The 23274-nt window shown below is 36.5% G+C and overlaps 1 protein-coding gene across 1 annotated transcript; it reads right to left on the bottom strand.

Moving 5' to 3' along the window:
* Positions 1 to 336: 336 nt before the first annotated feature.
* On the bottom strand, positions 337 to 12036 carry mdka (midkine a). Its single transcript, XM_056461871.1, has 5 exons — positions 11900 to 12036; positions 4666 to 4748; positions 4333 to 4500; positions 3950 to 4111; positions 337 to 1164 (listed from the first exon to the last, which is right to left on the bottom strand). The coding sequence occupies exons 2-5, from the start codon at positions 4745 to 4747 to the stop codon at positions 1136 to 1138; spliced, it is 441 nt and encodes a 146-aa protein (XP_056317846.1). The 5' UTR covers position 4748; positions 11900 to 12036; the 3' UTR covers positions 337 to 1135.
* Positions 12037 to 23274: the final 11238 nt, after the last annotated feature.

Genomic DNA, 23274 nt, shown 5'->3' with positions numbered 1-23274 from the left:
ACATTTTATAAATAAACCATGGTCACTTAAATTTCTATTCAAATGTTTATAAAATGTCATTTGGTAAGGAATAGATGGAGAAACCCCCTTATAACTGTACTAGCTAAAGGGCAAAGTCAGTGATTATTACCCTGATGGAATGAACACACTGTAATTATGGACTTGTCTACCACTGCCCTTAAACAGCCAGTGTACATACAGTGTGTGTGTGTGTGTGGTTCTTTTTCTATTGCATAAAGCTTAATAAAGATCTCAAGCGCACTGACCCGAAATACAGAGGAATGATTATTCTTTGCATATTCATGAAGAAACATATGCGGTCTGCATAAGGAGAGATTCAGAGGGCTCAAGTGTCTTTAATAATGAACTTTCATCACTCATGTCACTTTTGTTAACACTACATAGAACACACAAATCTCAGTAACAAAACTTCAGGGTTTTTTTTTCTTAAATGCTTATAAAACAGGTTTGCGCAAGAGGGGACGGTCACCTCTCCATGCATTTTAACAACCCTCTTTCACCCTTAGATCTGTTAGTAACAGTCAAAAGGAAAGAAAAGAAAAATGGGGTATTTTCACTTGTACATACACTACACCCTTTATAGAAAAAGAGAAGTCATTTATTTCAAACAACACTCCTTAGTTTTGTATTTTAGAATACAAAAAAAAGAAATGGGTGACTTATCCAATTGCTACTTTTATACCCCGCTAGTAATATAATCCTGTAAATTACAAAATCTTACAAAACCAAACGTTGTAAGTAAAACAGTAATAAAATAGATGTGTTTGATTGAGTTCTACTGATTGTTGTCCTTCAGCAAATGAGAGGCCTGAGGCGTGAACAGCTGATAGATGGTAGAGAGAAAGAGAGAGAGGAAACATCAGAGGAGTGGCTGAACTACACAATAAACAACGGCATTTTATTCTCTGATCGCCCTCGCGCATGAAAGAGTCATGTAAGGTGTCAAACACTCAGCTGTTACTCTGTCATAGTCTTCTAAAGCTATGTGTTTGTGGCTGTAGAGCGAGTCCCGCTCGTGCTGAACAACACAGAGTAGAGATACATTATAAAAGGCCGTGTTTAGATGGCGGATGATCACGGGGTGTTTACTGCTCCTCTGGATCTCTCGCTCCCTTTAGTTCCCTTTCCCCTTGCCTTTCTTTCCTGTGGAGAGAGATTGGCAGAAAATCGCGTTATTCAGATGCAGCAGTAAACCTCCCCGTCTCACGCTGGTTAGGAAATGCACATGCTCTCATAAAATAATGCTACAGTATTATTGCTTGAATCCACATTGGGATAAGCACATTAAGCATAAAACGTGTGCTTTAAAAGGACTGACTTAGACATCTGCCTCTTATGTATGAGCAGAGGTTCATTATTGATTTCAGAAACCCACTCAGACACCCACCACAGCCAACAGGCCAAGATTACACAACCACAACAGATTACAGGCATTACTGTCTCCATTCAGCCAAAGCAGACCCAACCAAACCACTGGCAGCAGAATACCTGTTGAGTGGCGCGCGTGTGTGTGTGTGTGTGTGTGTGTGCGTGTGTGTGTGTGTGTAAGGGTGCTATTTATTCTATAAATAAGTAATAATAAATAAAGTAACCATTTCTGAAATCATTAGTTTCATTTTTAAATGACATTTATACACTCCCACATACATGTAAGTGTCACATGAGCTTCACATGTGCAGTCACTTGTTAAAAAGCACATGTGAAACACATGAAATATGGCATTTTTGGAGCATTGTTATGTGAAGAACAACAATCACGTGAAATGTGTTTTTGGTGTGTTTCACACAAGGCATGTAATGGTTTTTCTGGGAAAATTATGGCTATAATTGTTATTATTATTATTATACATAATGATACATTATAAATATACATTATTAATGTATAAACAAATTTTACTTTATTTTACTTGGATGCATGCACTAAAGATTCTTCTTAGTCCATTTGTTTCTTTCTTCACTCCAAAGGTTAAATAAAACCTTTTTTTGACTCTTTTGGGCTTCTTGGTTAATCTTCTAAGCCATCCACAGATCTGCCATTTTAGTAGTAACTGTAATTCTTGCTCAGGGTTGCCAAGTCTTTGATTTGCCCTGTGAATTGGGCTACTTTTAACCACTTTCCGTGGGTTGTTTTTTAAGTTTTGATATATTGGATCGATTATATTTATATGGTCGCATTGAAAATTTTACCCTACTGAAGTTATATTCTGCCAATGATAACTGTGCTAGCACATTTTAAGCTAGCACAGCACAACAGATTAAGCACATTTTTGTGAGGTGCAAGCATCTAGATGAGTAGATGTTTCCATAGTAACAGGTTGTCATTTATGTAGATTGCAAAATGATATTCAATCTACATAAAGTCTGTTGATTTACAATTTAATTCATATGTTCCATGTTTATTTAAATATCTTTTTTATTTTATATATATTTTTAAATATCTTTCATTCATTCATTCATTTTCTTTTCGGCTTAGTCCCTTTATTAATCGGGGTCGCCACAGCGGAATAAACCGCCAACTTATCCAGCATTTGTTTTACGCAGCGGATGCCCTTCCAGCTGCAACCCATCACTGGGAAACATCCACACACACTCATTCACTCTCATACACTACTGACAATTTAGCCTATCCAATTCACCTATACCGCACATGTCTTTGAACTGTGGGGGAAACCGGAGCACCCGGTGGAAACCCACGCGAACGCAGGGGGGAACATGCAAACTCCACACAGAAACACCAACTGACCCAGCCGAGGCTCGAACCAGCGGCCTTCTTGCTGTAAGGCAACAGCACTACCTATTGCGCCACTGCGTCGCCCAAATATGGTTCATTTGAAATTAATTTCTCAAGTTTGGGGTCACTTTATCCAGAATTTTAACTGTACGGCAGTCACATGAGGGACACCATCACAGCTGTGCTGCCAGTAAGGTAAGATAATTTTTATGATAACAGAATCTTTATAACTACTAATATATACTTATTTTTTAAAAAGGAAGATTCATTCATTCCTTTTCTTTTCGGCTTAGTCCCTTATTCATCAGGGGTCTCCACAGGGGAATGAACCGCTAACTTATCCAGCATATGTTTTACACAGCAGATGCCCTTCCAGCTGCAACCTATCACTGGGAAACACCCACACACTATCATTCACACATTCACGATGGACAATTTAGCCTACCCAATTCACCTATACCACATGTCTTTGGACTGTGGGGGAAACTGGAGCACCCAGAGAAAACCCACGCCAACACGGGGAGAACATACAAACTCCACACAGAAACGCCAACTGAACCAGCTGAGGCTCAAACCAGCAACCTTCTTGCTGTGAGGAAGATATGTAAAATATCTATTTTAGGAATGAGATGTGGATAATATGAATTTTGATGTTATTGGGATAGTTTTGTTGCAAAAACTTGGCAACCCTTTTCTTGTTCCAACTCTTTCATTTCTGAAAAAGAACTGGCCAGTGTTGCAACTTTGTGGACAAACTAAGTGGTGTAAAAACAATTCAAAGAACATTTGTAAATGACAAAACTCTGGCTGTGCATATTGTGCCAGTGACAAAATCAATGCAAATGTTATGGTCAAAAAAGTGAGTCCACTATATGTGCATATTTTGTATTTTTCCACTTCTTCATTTGTCCACCACGTATCAAAACTGAACCAGGCTATTGCAAAAACATCAGGTGGGCACAAGTTCACAAGTGCTTGTGCAATAGAATTAAAAAGATTTTTAAATGACAACAAAGATGTTTTTTGTCATTCATAAATTCTAGAAAGAAAAAGCACAGACAGGTATCTTTCTAGTGTGAATGTGTTGAGCACTTATGTTTGTCTACTCTAACATGAACATAAGAAACCAAAGCACACTTTGGGCTTGGCCTGAAACACAAAATTGTCTTCAGTCAGAATTTGAGTGTTGAGGATGTACCTTTGGGTTTGTTTTTGACCTTGGTGGTGCAGGGTTTGGTCACAGAGACGGTTTGCTGACATTCGACGTTGAAGAGAGCCTTCTGCAGAGTGCCAGTGCGGCTCTTCGTGCTTGTGGTTGCGTCACACTCACCCCAGTTACCAAACTTATACTTGCAGTCAGCTGCAGGAAATGAGTTACAGTAAAGTATGTCAGACATTTTCAACTGCAAAGAACAAACAGAAACGCACAGCAGCACAAAACTACCAAATAGTAAATAAAATAATTGATTTGATGTAAAATTTAAATGTAATTTTAAATAAAAAAATAATGGCTAAGAATTAGATATAACTCAAAGCAAATTCCACCATATCTGATGTTTAATTACCCAGAGTTTAACTCACCTCCAAATTCTTTCTTCCAGTTGCATGGCACTCTGCATTTGACTTTCCTGGTCTGTTCGTTGCAGGTTCCCTCCCTCGTTCCTGGTCCACAGTCACCGTTATTGGCCACACAGCTGCCATAGAGCCACTCCGCACAGTCGGCACCACCCTTACCTCCCTTATTCTTCTCTATAGCACAGAAAGCACAGTGATTGGCTTCACTTCCCGTGTAATCACAGAATCATACATAACACCATCACATTTTCAGTGGTGTGTCAATAAGCTTTAAAGTCACATGATGTGTTAGAGATGAACTATGTGAAGAAAGGAGATGATCTTCTCCATATTTGATACCTTTCTTGTTTTTCCCAGCCTCTGATGTCACGATCATTAAGGCCACCAGCACCATGATGAGGGTGGAAAACAGGCCCCGCATTCTGAAAAACACACACGAAATAGTCAGTTGTCGCGAAGGAAAATTGCAGTTTTCGATAATGGTATAATTTGCTTCATAAGTACTGTTATCAAAGGGCAAGACAGAAATGGAGCCATCTGCAGCGAGACCACACTTTGCCCTTTTAATATTTCAACTTCCCAATTACAGATGAATGGATGAAGCCGATAGGGATGATCATTCAGAATGATTAATTACAGCTTCGCTGATGGAATCCGATGGACTGGCATTAAAATGTCGCAGACTTGGCTCATGCAAACACTAAAGGTCATATAGTGCTGAAGGACTACATGATTCTCTGCCACCAGATTAGAATGTAACAACAGCGCTTCAATTTCTCCAGCCGCCCACAGAAATGAAACACAAACACATCACACAGGAGCATGATGTAACAGCTAGTGAAATGGCAAAATACGGAGAGATTTTCTTGGAATTATGATAATGACGTTCTTGGCACTGAAAGCACCCCCACTGTGCTGGCTTTTGAATCATCGAACGCAAACATCCAAAAGGACAGCGACGAATGCACAAGCACATTTCCAGCCCTGACTAACATCCATTCGGAGTGTTGGCGTGTGTCTTTGAACATGTCCTTTCTGTCCTGCTGCTTTCCGGCTTCGCAGTCCTCACATCTGTGTTTTCTCTCGGCCTGTCCTCAGCTGTGTACACACAACGTAAATTAATAAATGTTTGTATGAAAACGGCACTCTTTTGCTCTTCTCAACATGTCAGCATTCAAAACTGGAAAAACATGAAGATCCCACAGAGTTCATAACGGCTGAGAATGGCTGGTGGTAGGTAAAAAAAATAATACTGAAAAAAAAAGAAGTGATGTTTGACTGGAGAAAGCACTTCTCTGTTTCTTTCTGCTGATGAAAGAGCTTTTTTCAATCATGCATTTATTCGCCTGGATCATCTAAAAGAAGGATTGCTCCATGTACACAGATCTGCTTATGTGGGTTTTGTGTTTGTGACTCTGGCTGCGTGAGTGCGCTCTTTAGCCTCCGCTTGTGATCTCCATGGCAATGATTGGCCCGCGTGCTGTGAGATAGTAGGAGCGTATTGTCTGAAGAGAATGGAATCATCGCTGCGGGACGCCATTCTTCCGGATCGCTCCGTGGATATGAAGGCAAGAAGAGTGAAGCATATGGAGCCACACAGATTAAAGAACTCGCATTCACATATCGGCCGGCTTCCCACATTTACCAACAACACAGCAGCATTGTGGGTTTGGGAGTGACTCTTTTTAGTCAATAATATAACATTCTTGGTTCAGCAGGAAAAGCAATTAACAGTAACAAAAGCTGATCTCCAGTTGAAAGAATGGCCGGTGTCTGTAGAAGACGACTCAAAGCAGCCAGACAGAGCTAGACTGATGAAAGCAGTTTTGAACACTCTTTGAGGATAATTAAGCATCTATTAGGTCCAAACAAGCTTCTCATTCTTTACTCTCGACTGAAATGCTGTAAAATGGCTTTGTGATGGAGGACCAATGTCAGTACACAGACTTTGTTGCCTTAAAGTAACAATTCTTGCTACAAAATAGTGGATTCTTACCTACTTATTATTAAAATATTGGCTGTTTATTAGTACTTATTAAGCACATCTTCTGTATGATCTTATTCTACATCTCTAAACGTAACTACTACCTTTACAAAAATATTAAGCAGCAGCAAATTAATAGTTTATTAAAGCAAAAGTCATAGTTAGGGCTTGTTAATAGTGAGAATCCATTCATTCATTCATTTTCTTTTTGGCTTAGTCCCTTTATTAATCTGGGGTCGTCACAGCGGAATGAACCGCCAATTTATGCAGCATATGTTTTACGCAGCGAATGCCCTTCCGGCCGCAACCCATTACTGGGAAAATAGTGAGAATTGTACCTTGAAATATAGTAGCAAAATATTTTTCTAATAATACTGTTCTATAGGGGAATTACCAACCTACGTCACACATGACGCCACACGAGTACAATCACGCATAGCGGATGCAAAAAAAGACCGGTTGCAATAGCAAACACTTTATGTTGTGTGGTAGGATGCCAAATTCGAAAGTCCCAAAATAGAAAACTTCAATTTTACCGTACACCACACTGCTTTCAATGCAGTTCTCATTTTATAGTTCACGCTATGCTGAATCATACATGTTACTCGTTTTTGATTGCAGCAATGATTCCAGCAAAAACAGTTAAATATGGTTAATTAAACTGCGGACACTGAATGCTGAAATGTAAAAATGTAAGTTCACATACTCTGCCATACAGGTGCGGTTCGCTGTCAGAGTGCAGTTGTTTTGCTTGTTGAGGATTACCCAGGCCTTGTACAGTTCCGTCTTCTTTCCTTGTCTTTGGCAAGACAGAACCTCGGTTTTTAGCACTACATAGTTTTGAATCTGGTAATCATGGAGCATTATTTCTTGCAAATGACCACAGAACAAAATTGTAGGCATCCAAAGACTTGTAGGCCTTTAACTTCTCTCTTGTTAAAACACTTGAAGTTTCAATGAGATAGCTGTATATTTCGGGCGGGATGCTTGGCCATTTCATCTTATCCAATATCCATTGGGAGGCTGCGCTATAGGTGAATTAAATAAGCTAAATTGGCCGTATTGTATGTGTGAGATTGGGAGGGTGTATGGGTGTTTCCCAGCGTTGGGTTGTGGCTGGAAGGGCATCCGCTGTGCAAAATATATGCTGGATAAGTTGGCGGTTCATTCCACTGTGGCGACCACTGATGAATAAAGGGACTAAGCAGATGGAAAATGAATGAATGAATGAATATCGTATTTGGCCACTGTCTTCATCAGTTAAGCCAGATTAAGTATTTTCTTCAGAACCACTTTCTAAGAGAAGGATACAACTAACATGCACTAGCATGAGCATGAGTTTCTCAGCCCATATTCCACTGATAACCACTGATATTCTGAGCCCATCTGCTTTTCTGTCCATAGTATACATTTTTAATCAACTTTCCACCAAATTTCTCTTTTTCATATCTTCATCCGCTAAGTCACATTAAGCAGTTTCTATGGGGTAAAGAATTTTTGATGTGAATTTGTGTGCATTGTGTTGAAATTCTTGGCTGTTTTGCTTATCTGTTAGTAGATGCTTAATTAGCAAGGTTTGTACTGAATTTGGTTCTCATACAGCATTGTTTTAGTATATTAAGCCACTTTAAATGTTTTGTAATGTCCCTCTCTGTTCACTGCATCTGTCCGTCCGTCTGCTTGTTCACGTTGTTCGTTTCACTCTGTATTGGCTCATGTGTTGCTCTTGCTCAGTGTGTTTGAGTGGAGTAATCTGGATTCTCAATATCTCTGGGCCCTAACTTCCCGTCCCAGCACAAATGCTGGACCTCATCACTCTGGCGCCAGCCCTTAATAGGTCACCATAAGCAGAAGCAATAAAAAATGCTCTCTACCTCTGTTTTTTTACCCTCGATCTCTCACTCTCAGACATTAAATGCTCTTCTAAAGCCGTTTATAAAATATTCTGTTGACCCAGTAAATCCTGCAACTCCCTCCAAACAGTAATTAAGTGTCAGCCGCTCAGCGGAGCGTGACTAACCTCTCTCAGAAAAACACAAATCTCAAACACCCCAACCCCCATTTTGCTGGCCCAAAAATGTCTTCACCCCCTCTGTGTGTCCAAAAATTCCCCCTCCTCACCTTTTTTCTCTGACCTTTCTCCGAAATCTCTCATCAGGCAGTCTTCTTTGTGCAATGTGTGTGTGTGTGATGGGGGGTGTTTCAGACGGCCTAACGAGGTTGTTCTGACCCGCTGGGTCCATACTCTCTCTCACACACACACACTCACACAAATCTTATACACTCTGAAGATAGAAAGCCCTTTAAAAGCCCCATTCCTCCCACAGAAACACACACTCTTTGAGGGCCTTACTCACTCATCATACGCCATGGGGCTTCCATTATCACAAGCGTGGAGGAATGCAGGACCGCTGGACACACACGGTTTCTCTTCTCTCCCCTCCTCAGGTCCTCTCTCCTCCCCTCACATCTTTTCAGTACGTTCCAGCACCCAGTGTTGGAGAGTGAGCGAGTCCCTCGCCGCACAACCAGCTGGACTTCAAACTCATTTCCATAGCAGAGAAAACAACACAAAGCTCTGACCCACTTCACTCATAGTCAGACATATGGCACAGTTTCACGCTTATCAGCGCGCCTTTTCAATTACAGATCTCTATTCGGAGACTCTCCTTTCTGCAACTCTTAAATTCTATTACCAGTGCTGCGTTTTTCTGGAGAGACCACATTAAACGGAGGTGCTTCCATTAAGTCTGGCGCAAAGCAGGCCCTTAAGGCTGAGCCGGTACTGAGTCTGTAGATAAAGTGCAGAGGGAGTTCAAGTCAGCACTGGCTTTATCAGTCATCTAAACCACAGACAGACAGACGGACTGATGGAGCAGCACGGGGGAGGAGAGAGAGAGAGACGTCTGGAGACAGTGTTCATACCAAGAGCAGCTGTTTAAGTTCACCTCAGCTCAAGATTTACTCAAACACAGGTCTGAGGCGAGCAGTCATAAATCACTCACACTCTCTCATCATTCTTTCTGATGGGCGTGTGCAGCTGGATGACACACACACACATACGGTGCCACCAGACCAGTGCTGTACAGCATTAGGCAAGTGTTACAGCAAATGCTTTCTGACAGAAATTGCGACAGGCTGGAGGCCTGTAAATCTGAGAGTACACACACACACACACATGCACATGCATTAAAAAAACAACAACCCTTTTCTTCACAGAAAAATCAGTGACTGAATCAGTGCACTTTGGTTGTTAAACACACACACACACACCCTGAGGAAAACCAGAGCCTGACACCCAGCTATAAGAGTTAAAAGTGTATAGCTCTCATGCAGATGGCTCTATACCATCATCATCCTCTATAGTAATGTGAAATACACTCTTTAATGCATATAATACTATTGAGTGTTTTATACAAATAACTCCATAGTTTATCACTCTCTAACTTTCTGTTTTGTTTCTGCTTTGAAAAGGGTTTACCCACCTTTTTTAAACCCAAAGAGCCCCTTTCACTCTCTGTCTCTCACCAACCCACAACAAAAACAGGCCAAAGGGCAAAAGGTTGAATGTTTACAACTTTGCTGAAGTGCTGTGAAGTGGTACAGCTCCGAATGTGTAATCCCTTCAATAAAACTGCATTTTTTTGCACTTTCTTATTCCCACTCTGGGATGAAAAGGCCCTGAAAGTGTCTAAAGAGAGAGAAGTGAAGTGGGGGGGCAGGTCAGAATGCAGGTCAGGTGAAAGGGTCTCTGAAAGAGCAAGAGAAGAAAAGAAGGAACGAGGCCCTCTTCCTTTCTGTCCTGCACCCTTTGACCATATCCACTTTAATCACTCCATTCAAGAGGACAGAGAGAAAGAGAGAGAGAGTGAATGAAGCCAAGAGCATTAAACGCACAATGATCCCTAACACACACACACACACACAATTTTAGCAAGAGGGTTGAATTATGGTGATTCTCCATTTAAAGCATTAGCTGTTGTCCCATCACAAACACTTCACATGCAACAGAAATAAAAGCACACACACACACACACACACACACTTGGGTCTTTAGTGGCAGCTACAGTATTTCTTTTCTTGTTTAAAGACCCAATTTATACTGTAAAAACAGGAGATTCTGATCGTTTATAGATTTATTGAATTTCCTTTCATATTTCTTTTATTCGGTTTTTACATGAAATATCAATTACAACATTCGTTTTATAATTATCCTTCCATGTTGTTGTGAACACTACCTCAAATAAACACTTCCCTCCCTCAACAGCCTCTAACTTCCCATTGAAAAAACTAAATAAACATAATTAAGTAAAATAAGTAATAAATAATAATAAAGATAAATAAAGAAATGAAAATGAATAATAAATATGTATTCATATATTATTACTCAGCTTAGGAATTTAGAATTTCATTTCTAAATTTTATGAATCATATTTTTGTTCTATATTTTATATGATTATAATATAAGTTTTTAATTCTAAATGTATATTTACATTGTGTTATTAGATTATTTTAAAATCATTGAGATTTTAATTATTCGATTTTTATTTTACATTTTCAGATGTTAAATGTTCAATGTCATGTCCATTTTTATTTGAAACTTATACTATATTTTTAAAATAAAATGCATTGTTTTTTATTTTATGTTTTTTTTTTTTCTAAATGTTTCTATCCCCCCAGCAGTCCCATTGAGCCCCTGAAGGTCCCCGGACCCCTTGATGACAGTAAAACTGAAAAAGCAAAGTTCAAAAGTACAGTGAACACAAGATATTCAAAACACTGGCAAGCATCTCATAATCACTGCAGACAACCACATGCTTTGTGTAAATACTTTTTTTTGTTGCAAAGATAGCAGCTATTAGTCACACTTAAAGTGAGTGAGAGCGGAGAAGTCTCCTTCAGAAGACCATGCTATGAGACAGCTAATGATACTAACTTTATAAACAGTCAGCAGGATCAAGGGACACTGGAAAGTTCATTCTAATGTCTCAAACTGTGTAATTATAATCTTAGATTTTTCTACTAGCAATACAGCTATTTTAAACATGTACAATATCCACCGAAACAGTGATACCGTGTCAGTTAGTAGTTTTGAATATTAAATATTATTTATTTACAGTGAATATTACATTTATGAAAGTCCATTAGATAAAATATTATCATAATAACAGGACTCTACATTATATATAACATTATGACAAACAAACTAATAAAATGACAAACAATCTGCTTAAAGCTATTATATTATATAGCTTATATATTTTATTTTAAGGAAACTAGAGCACAGAACAAAACCACGCTCTCTTATATTTTATTGATGGATAACAGAAAACTCGACACTAACTCAAGAGCATTACCAAGGCATTTGGGGTATTTTAACATTCATCTTTAATAGTTTAACGGTCTTCACACCATATTAAAATGTTTTAGATATCGTGGTTTAAATACATCTCTTTCAACTGCTCTTTACGCGGTATAACTCTCCAATGGCACTTTTGAAAAAGTTCAGGGAGTAACGTTAAACCGAACAGAAAGCCAAACAATAGTCCGACGAGAAGTGTTGGTGTGTAAAAAACAGCTAGAACTCACTTGTTTTCTGTGTCGAAAGTTCCCTCACTGAAACTCTGGAAGGTCCGGCTGAAGTTTGCTGTGTTCACTCTTCTCCAGCATCCGCCTTTATGCGCAGCTCCAGCTCTTTGTTTCCCCCCCTAACTAATTTAATCTGTTTCTCGCCCCCCCTGAACCCCATATAAATTAACCCAGCTGTGACGTCACCTCCTACGTCAGCATCACTCAATAAACATCAGTCACAGCCATGAGACTTTTTTCTAGACTTTATTCAACCTGTAAAATGTAATAACTACAATATAACAATGATAATAAAAATAATTATGAATTAATAAAATAATGTGCAGAAACAGAGTTTGTGTTTTTAAAATCTTGTGGCACTGGCCCAGGACAAAAAAAAAAAAATCAGTTAAACAACCGCAGACCTGTGTAGAAAAAAGCTAATCTGAATGTTATGTCTCATTTATAAATTCAGCTAATCTATCTGTGTATGAAAAGCAATCATACTGTAAAGACCACGCAACCAAGAACAGTGTTTTTACCTATTATCATACAGATTACCACAATATTTACCATGTAAACATCACAACTTTTACTAATAAATAATTAATTTCATATAGATTTAAATAAATAATTAATAAATTCTTTAATTAAAAAGATAGCTCCCACAAAACTGACAGTTCTGTCATAATTTACTCCCCTGATTGATTTACTTCATTTTGATCATTCATTTTGAGTCATTTTGATAAATGCTAGAAACCTGTAACCATTGACTTCCACAGTATTTGTTTTTCCTATGGAAGTTGATGATTACAGGCTTTCAGCTTTCTTCAAAAAACAGTGTCTGAAGAAAGTAAGTCATAAAGGATTTAACCACTTGAAGGAGAGTAGATAGTGAGTAAATTTTCATTGTTTGGTGAACTATCCCTTTATGTAAATGTGTTGTGGTACTTTCGCTAATTACCATAAGTTAATATTTCAAATATTTAATTCATTCATTTTCCTACAGCTTAGTCCCTTATTTATCAGGGGTCACCACAGCGGAATGAACCACCAACTATTCCAGCATGTTTTACACAGTGATGCCCTTCCAGCCTCAACCCATTACTGGGAAAATGTTTCAAGTATAATAATTAATAATAATAATAATAATAATAATAATAATAATAACAACAACAAGTTAATAATAACGAGTTTAACTCAATGCAAGTTGTAATTATATGAATCAAAAACAATTTGATTCAACTTATATTTAAGCAGCAACATTTTTAAACCATGTAAAAAAAGTCCAGTCCTAATTGTAAAGTTTTAAGAGTCTTAAAACACTAATTTCATCTAAAACATGGGGAATACAGAAATATCCTGATCTCCAAATAAGAGCTTCAACAGAGTAGATTCACTAAACTGAAGAGTTCTGTCAGAGTTCTGTGTGCAGGCTATTTGTTTTTCGACTATGGCTATAGATTCTCTTATTTGTGGCCCGTTGTGTGATTTTATGTGGGTGTGTTTGGGGTTGTTTGTGTTTGTAAAGACCCCTAAGGGCAGGAAACAGCAGCTCAATAGGACAAATGGTGCAGTCAGATAAACAATCTCTCTACAGGCTGAGACAGGACAGAACAGAGCACATACAATGACCCGAGCCAACTCTACCAGAAAACCATTACTCACTAAATCTGCTCTCAGTGGAAAACACACACTTGTTGAACAATCACTGCCCATGGCTGCTGGTCTTCATCAGACACTGCATCAATTAAACTATTATGTATATGATTTGCACTGAACGTTAATCATGCTTGATGAACAACATCGGTCACCAGTCTGTTTTTGCAGTATTTTAAAAATGTAATATTTTTTGAAACCTTAATGCTGGTTGATGTTCAGTGCCATTATCTGGTCAATTGAGAGATGGACGTTTTGTTGAAACCTCTTGAGCTATTTGCATGGCAAATAAGAATATATTTTAATTGATGTTTTTTATTGCACTTTTTACAAAATTATACTTATAGTTATAATCCATTTATGACCTCGTTTTGAGCAATGAAACTTTTAGCTATATATGCAAATCTAAACAACCTAATCTAAAAAATATAAATAGAAAAGGGGGTGTACTCTTTATGCTCAGCACTTTATATTAACCACCTAGAGAGATAGTTGAATATTGAATAAACTATTTTGCTGAAAGATTTTGATCCAATTTAAATGTTAAACAGTGGGGGTAAAGTATTCAACACATGCTTTTTTTCTGGGAAAACATTCTAAAGGAGCTGTTGACATGAAATTGAATCAGATTTTGGTAAAAACCCAAACAATACAAACATAAAAATATAACAAACAAAATAAATCTGAAAACTTGTTATGTGTAATAACAATGAAATGACACAAGGAGAAAGTACTGAACTACTGAAATGTATTTAATGTAATACATTATATAAACAACTTTTTAGTGATGGCAGCTTAAAGACATGGAGAATGAAGTCACATGAATTACTCAGGTGTGAGATTATTTTATAGACTTCAATAGAATGTAAAAATCTTGAAGATTCTGTGGGTCTCATCTATCAAATCTGAGCTTGATTTTTTATTCTCTATTAGATTTAAGTCAGGTGATTGGCTGGGCCATTCTACAGCTTGATTTTTTTTTTCTCTGAAACCATTTGAGAGATTCCTCGGCTGTGTTTGGGATCAGTGTCTTGCTGAAATGTCCACTCTGGTTTCATCTCCATCATCCTGGTAATATAGATGTTGGACCGAAGCAGCTAATATTAATTTACAATGATGAAGAGCAGAGGGTTGCTGAAGAACTACTGAGACATTTCAGCTGCTGTCTGGGCTTTCACTGCCTTTCTACACCTCCCTTTCTTTATGTGTTTAATCTTTTTTTTCCTGTGTCGTTTCGTTTTATTACACATAATTTGTAAACTAATTAATATTATTTTCTTTGCATATGTGGATTTTTTTGGTTGTTACCAACATCTGGTGAAAATTTCAAGTCAATAGCACCTTTAGAAATATGTTTTCCGAGAAAAATGGTGATGTGTTGAATACTTATTTCCCCCACTGTAAATAAATTAACTTTCAGTACAACTTTATTCGGGAACAGTACCAAACAATTCTGCTAAATTAAATTAGTTTCCCACTTGTTTCCAATGTGGACATTTTTAATAATTTTTTCGTTTTCAGGACCCTTTCACCTTTTTGAATCATGTTAATTACTTTTTACAGATGAGGTAAAAAAATTAAAATAAATAAATAAGTAAATAAATAAAATAAAATGAAATAAATAAATAAATAAATAAATAAATATAACTTGCAAAAAAACTACTGTAGGGATGTCCTGATGAGGTTTATTTTTGCCCTTGAGTCCGCGTCATTTGTTTTTAAGTATTTACCGATACCTATACCCGATCCGATACTTCTATAATACATAAAAAAAAATAAAGAGGAGTGAAGTAACAGATCCAGGACGTTCCTTATATTTGATTTAATTCAACTTATTTTAACATTCAACAACTCTGTTAAGAAACAGAGCACTTCTGTGAGGTAGCTTGAACAATCAAGTAATAAATAACATCAATTCTACACTTTTGGACTTTAGTGCAACAGTAAACATAAACAAATGGAATATAAAAACAAATAGCACCTCTACTTAAAATATCCCAAGTTTACATATCTCACAGTTTGCTATGACTATGTTGTCGTCATCAACTTTACAATACCTCCAGACCACAGACATACTCGTGCTTTCTGCTTCAAGCTGCTTCCATGTTCTACTTTGGCCGGCATTTAACCAATAGCGTCTTTGCAACAAAGTGATGTCATGCCACACATGTTGCTGTTTCTGTGTGAAGTCAAGAAAGAAGTCTAATTCTGTGCCCCCGCATAACTATTGATGTGTTCTAAAATAATCAGTGTATATATATATATATATATATATATATATATATATATATATATATATATATATATATATATATATATATATATATTGTCAGGCCCGATTTCTAATCATGTGATCGGGTTTGGACATCCCTAACAAAAAAAAATAAATCTATTTAAACATCTTTTTTTGTTTTCAAAAGAAAAACAACAGTAAATGACATCCGAACTACAAATTTGGGTGAAATACACTGAAAAAAGTTAGGTTGGATTTACTCATTTTTTAAGGTAAGTGGTTGCAATTTATATGGGCTGAATTTAAACAAATTAAAGTTTAACATAACCAAATTTGATTTGTTTAAATTCAGCCCATATAAATAGTTTGCAACCACTTACCTTAAAATTGGTAAATCCAGTGTATACCAGTAGCACATTTTAATCAAAGAAGAAAAAAATATTTTATTGAAAATACTTGAAGTAACAAAACCTTTGAGGGGAAAGTAATGTTCAGTTTTAGAGACCGATTCCAGCAGCAGACCACGATGAAAAATGGGGGTGATGGAGGAAATCAAAGCGTGGAGATGGATAAAGAGAAAGAAAGAGCGGGTTAAGAGGTTGGGAGGTTTATACAGGCCACATATTTTGTAGCGAACTGAAAAGGCAAGACCTCCTCCCTGCTCTCCACAGTGAAACCTCTGTCTCACAACAGAGGAGCAGATGGAACAACCAGTGTTTGAATAAAAGAGCTCACAGCCACCACAAATGACCAACAAAACCCCAACACTCCTCCTCTCTTCGCTCAGAGCCTCTCTGCGTTCACGGGAAGTCATGGGAAAACTTGCCAAATGGGCCAAGGGTGAAGCAGTGTGTTTGAGTGTTTGTCCATGAAGAGGTTAAAGAGTTGAGGATGAAGTCTGTGCTTTCATTCACATGGACATTATTGTAAAGGCAGGGGTCACTCAGAGCATGACCAGAAGAATGGATCAACACTTCCTCTTGTGCTATAGTCTTTTTCTTAGTCTGAAAATGAATAAATGTGTAATGAAAGACAGCCACGTAGACATTAAACAAGTTTGCAAGTCTGGAGCAAACCAAAAGCTGTTTTAATGAATATTTGTTAACATTAGTGTTGGTGAACAATAGTTGTACACTCTCAGAAAAAAATGGTACAATGTTGCACCAAAAAGGTACAAACCCTTGTCACTGGTGCAGCACCTTTTTATGGAACAGAATTGTACCTTGAGACAAAGAAACAAATTAGTACCATTGCAGTTTGTGCCTTTAAGGACATGATTTGTACCATGGGAAACCAAAATGTACCTTTGGTTTTTAAAACCGGCAGATACAATATTGTGCCTTCATCAAAGGTACAAATCTGATCAATGAAGGTACCACTACAGTGACAAGACACTTTCTATCCTAAAAGTGTCAAATGTATGTCAATTGTCAAGAACTATTTAAAGGCATTTTGCTATATCTAAAATGAGTCAATTTATTGTCAGTAAATATAAAAGATCAAATACATTTTTAAATGTTTTTTTAAAAAAGTTTCTTTTTGTGTAAATGCACCTTTTCCATTTACAGTAAAGCATAAAAAATACTTGAACATTAATCAAAATATCTGTTTTTCGCAAAACATTTGACAACACAAAATGTTACTGAAATACATTCTCCCATCTACAATATAAAACTTTTTTTTCTTCAATTTTCACACAATACCTTTGTAATCCTCTAAAAGTGTATTTAATTTTAAAATAGAAATAGAATTATGAGGAAAAAAGTATTGTATTAGAAAATGCGGATACAAATGCTGTATTCTTGACTTATAAACACATTTATAATGTGCTTAATAATTGTATTTTCATAATGGTTAGTGACAGTACTGCATTATTTACTAATCAGTTGTATTTTAGAGTAGTCGATGGTTTTTAAGATTATTCAGAATAAGCAAATGATTAGTAAACTATTGAAATTAACGTTTATATATCTTATTATTCAGGTGTATAGTAATGGTTATAGCAATGTATGTAAATAAACGCTTTATTAGCTCAACTTCATGCAGTTTTGTCACCTAATCTAAAGTGAGGACTATTCATGCTTCATAAAACCCTCATAAATGACAATTAAAGGCTTAAAACCAAATGAACAATATTTTTTGCAATTCTATATAAAAAATAAAATTACTGTAAAATTACTGTTAAAATTGGATAAAACAACAACAATATAATAATGCATCAATATATTATGATACGACATTTCAATGTTATTTAGCGATGTTTAAACTGTACATTCATTTTATTTTAGATAAGGTTGCAAAGATTTATTTTTCATTTGATACAGTTTCATTTGTGTATCATGAAAAAAAACTGAAATTTATTAGTAATTTATTTTCTGTTTTTCCTGTTTAGAATAACTGAGCCTTTAATCATCATTTATCAGGGATTTATAAAGCATAAATTGTCCTCTCTTTAGATTAGGTCAGAAAACTGGATGAAGTTGAGTTAATAAAGCATTTATTAACATACGAATTAACTATTAAAATATGCCTGAATTATAAGATATATGACTGTTAACTTGAATAGTTTATTAATCATTTACCAACTCATTCTGAATGATCTTAAAAAAACACCAACTATTCGTAAATAAATGGTTTGTATATAATGCAATACTTAATGAAAAATGAATCATTATAAAAGTATGAGAACACAATTATTAAGCCCACTATACATGTGTTTATAAGTCAAGAATAGAGCATTTGTAGCTGTAGTTATAAACTGCTTACTAATGTTTATTAATGTAAAGTTAATGCTTAACCAATAATGAAATAACTATATACTGATGCTTAATAAATGATTCATAGTGTGTAGTTATTAGTGTTACTGAAAATGCTTACCAAATGTTTATTAAGAATGCCTTAAATGTTTAGTTTACAATATAGTTTTGTTTGACCAGTTGTTTCATTTTATAAAGCTTAATAATTCATGTTGAGTTTCTTTAAACATGCTTTTAAATGATGATTCATGTTTTAATATGAAAATTATTCATAAATCACTTTGCCTTTCCAGTAATATTTATTTTCATACTGTAGATATTGTAATAAAGAAGCTGTTCAACACTTTTATATGAGAACAATTGTGTACCTTCTTTTCAATTGTACCATAAGGCACAGAACAGAATCATAAGAGCTCTTTTCTGTACCATATAAGGTACAACTTCTACAAAGGTACAAAACTGTTCCTTAAGAACCTTACTTGTACCACTTTGTACCTTTTTTCTGAGAGTGTACGGTATTTTAAAATCTAGATTAATGTTGATGTATTATGGTTCATTCACTGTTTATACATGCTCATTAATAAAAAATTAAACAGGATTCATAAGTTCTGTAGAAGTTTTGCTAATGTTAGTTTGCAATGCACAAAAATATGTTATCAAAATACATGCTTGCCGGAGATAGAAGCCAGTTTTTTTTTTTTTTTATATTTGCAATATTAGCTTAAATAGTTAATTTTAGTCAGATAAGAGTTATACATCTTTAGAAAACATCTTTTGAGAACGAACAATAAAAATAAAATGGTAAAATAAAAATAGATGAAATAAAATGTTGCGCTTTTTTGTCAGTGCAAAATCAACTCAAAATACCCAGCAAACAATTTTGTGTTTAATAGACGTCTACTATACATCTAAATGTAGACAGCTTGGCTAAAACAAGGCTAAAGTTGGGCTGTCAGTGAAAATCTAATAGACATCTAAGAATAGCCCAAAACTAGACTAGTCGTCAAATAGACAGACTTTATATGTGTAGTCATTCATTTCTGTGTATTTGATGTCTAGTCTAGTTGTGGCCTATTCTTAAACGTCTATTAGATTTTCACTGACAGTCCAAGTTTAGCCTCGTTTTAGCCAAGACAACTATGTTTAGACGTCTATTAGACATACATTCATTCATTCATTTTCTTTTCGGCTTAGTCCCTTTATTAATCTGGGGTCGCCACAGTGGAATGACTGTGGGAAGACTGCCAACTAAACCAGCACATGTTTTACCCAGCGGATGCCCTTCCAGCTGCAACCCATCCCTGGGAAACATCCATACACACTCATACACAACGGACAATTTAGCCTACCCAATTCACCTGTACCACATGTCTTTGGACTGTGGAGGAAACCGGAGCACCCGGAGGAAACCCACACGAATGCAGGGAGAACATGCAAACTCCACACAGAAACGCCAACTGACCCAGCCGAGGCTCGAACCAGCGGCCCTCTTGCTGTGAGGCGACAGCACTACCTACTGCGCCACTGCGTCGCCGTCTATTAGACATCTTTGAAAAACAAAAAATCCATGTAGATTTTAGGCATACAGATCCATGTTATACATCCATTTTAGACACTGAAGTGTTTATTTGTATTTGTGAGAATCCACAATATAAAAGTGATTTTTCATGATGTCTCTCTGTGAAGTCCAATCTGAAATATGTAAGAAAAAGAGCTGAAACTCAGCGACTATTTCTCACATATACTTAAAACATAAGTTTAAAACATATACTTAAAACATAAGCTTAGATTTCCTTCTTTTAAATGATGCAAGTCAAATGTAAAACAAATATTCTGAGTTTATGTAATCTGCAAGAAAGCATCTGAATAAGGGAATGGGTATAAAAAAAATAAATACAAATGTCAAAGCATTGCCTGACAAAAGTCTTGTCGTTGATTCCAATTGTAAGAGCAACAAACAATAACTTTGACTTCTAGTTGGTAGGTTTCTAGTAGTAGAAGTGGCGGAAGGTAGATTTTTTTTCGAGGAATCATCTATTAGACTGAATCTCAATCATCACAAATACTGCAGAAGACCTATTGGAACCCGCATGGACCCAAGATTCTCATAGAAATCAGTCAAGTTCGGTGAAGGAAACATCATGGTGTGGGGTTACATTCAGTATGTGGCGTGTGAGAGATCTGCAGATTGTATGGCATCAATAGCCTGAGCTATCAAGACATTTGTGCTGCCCATTACATTACATGAAGAGGGCAAATTCTTCAGCAGGATAGCCCTACTTCTCATACTTCAGCCTCCTCATCAAAGTTCCTGAAAGCAAAGAAGGTCAAAGTGCTCCAGGATTGGCCAGCCCAGTCACCAAATATGAACATTATTGAGCATGTCTTGGGTGAGATGAAGGAGGAGGCATTGAAGATGAATCCAAAGAATCTTGATGAACTCTGGGAGTCCTGCAAGAACACTTTCTTTGCCATTCCAGATGACTTTATTAGTAAGTTATTTGAGTCATTGCAGAGATGTATGGATGCAGTCCTCCAAGCTCATGGGAGTCATACACAATATTAATTCTTTTTGCACTGCACCATGACTATAATCTACACTGTACATTATTTCTGTTAAGTGACAAGACTTTTGTCTAAGCAAAGTCAGACCTTACTGTCCTAATTAAATCATTAAAAATCAAGACATAATCATGTTTTATTTTGGTAAAATTTGTGTAATCTAGAGGCCTTTGCATTTCATATAAGCCACTTCTGATACCAAATGATCAACTTGAAGTCAAGTTATTTTTGTAGTTCCTAATACTTGTATAGGCGACAAGACTGTTTTCAGATTGTGTACTGTACAAACATCCCAAGGGCCTCAAAATCACATTGGACCCCTAAGGGTTAAAAGACTGACACAATCTAAAATAAGAAAAAGGTCACAAATAAGTCTTTTGGAACAAAAATTAATAAATCACAAGAAATAAGATTTAAAGTAGTACCATATTTTGGAAAGGCGATTTCACAACTTTTCCTCTCAAAGAAATCAAGACTGAGAAAGAGCTGAGCCGTGGCTCTTCCAGAAGAATGGAGCTAACTTGCTGAATATGGTATCATCCTTATCTAAGATATTCCACATCATCAGGATTCTCTATTCGTCTCATATCAGTGATAATTTAATCTCTGATCATTCAGTGCCTGCAGTCAGAGAGTGGGATTGCATTTCTCTTATTAATACCTGCCTCTCATCTCACTGTCGGCAACTCAGTCCTGTAGAGACAAAAAGAAACTCAGTGTTAGAGTCTGAGGGAAATATTGCTAATACACTCCACGCATGACTCAACTATATTAAAATTAAAACAGCACTGAGCCGTTTCAAACACCAAAGTCCCAAATCTATCCATAAAAGAAAGAAGAAAAAACACACACAAGCTCTTCATAACAAAACTCACATTATACTTAAAACAGTGATACTCACCTGAGGGTTCACCTTAAATACCTTTTTAGTATTAAACATCCCACAGAAGCTCTATAAGCACATCCATTTAACATTTATTCATTTTGCAGACGCTTTAATCCAAAACCACTCACAAATGATGATAATAGAAGCACTTAAAATCACCAGAAAAGATGCATATGCAGTGACAAGTCTGGTTAGTTTTGCATTGTGTGTTAGCTTTTTTTAGCAAACAAAATAGCAGGTCATAAATAAATGTATTGACATTGAAAACAAAACACAGACATACCTAACAAATTTAATGTAATGCATCGATTAAAGGGTTCATTCACTCAAAAAAGAAAACTTATTGCCAGTTTACACACCCCCTATTCATGATGTAAGTGAAGACTTCAGATGCAAAAACCTTTAAAGGGCACCTATTGTGAAAAATCTACTTTCCAAGCTGTTTGGAAAGACGTGTGTGTAGGTATTGTGTATAGGCTGTCGTATTTGGGTGATATAAACACACCCAGTCCTTTTTTTTCAATTTACCAACATAAAAACGATGGACCAATTGGAGCGGTTTTCAGACCGACCACAACTTGACGTAGGAGTCAAGAAAAATGCTCATTCATTCATTTTCTTTTCGGCTTAGTCCCTTTATTAATCTGGGGTCGCCACAGCGGAATGAGCCGCCAACTTATCCAACACGTTTTTTACACAGCGGATGCCTTTCCAGCTGCAACCCAACACTGGGAACATGATACACTCTTGCACACACTCACATACACTACAGCCAATTTAGCTTATTCAATTCACCTGTACCGCATGTGGGGAAACCGGAGTACCCGGAGGAAACCCACACCAACACAGGGAGAACATGCAAACTCCACACAGAAATGCCACATGGCCCAGCCAAGGCTGGAACCAGCAACCTTCTTGCTGTGAGGCAATTGTGCTACCCACTGTGCCACCGCGCTCAAAATGCTCATTTTAGAAGAAAATTTTAGATGGCATTTAGAGGGATTAACATCTGAACTTGTCAAGTGACTTGTTTTTCTTCAGTAGAGCATTAGAGAAGATTTTTATCTGACACTCAGTAAATAAAAAAGGCAAAACCAAGTGAATACATATGTTTTCTGACAATATATTGAGGCATCAAAACCATCATTATTTGCAAAAGACCGCTAATGGTCTTGAACATGTTAACATCTTTTAAAGGATTAGTTCAGTTAAAAATTAGAATTATGTTATTAATTACTCACCCTCATGTCAAACCTATAAGATCTTTGTGTATCTTTGAAACTTAAATGAAGATATTTTA

Source organism: Danio aesculapii, chromosome 7 (assembly GCF_903798145.1).
Source record: "Danio aesculapii chromosome 7, fDanAes4.1, whole genome shotgun sequence".
NCBI lineage: Eukaryota > Metazoa > Chordata > Actinopteri > Cypriniformes > Danionidae > Danio > Danio aesculapii.
This window is presented reverse-complemented; position numbering and strand designations above follow the sequence as displayed.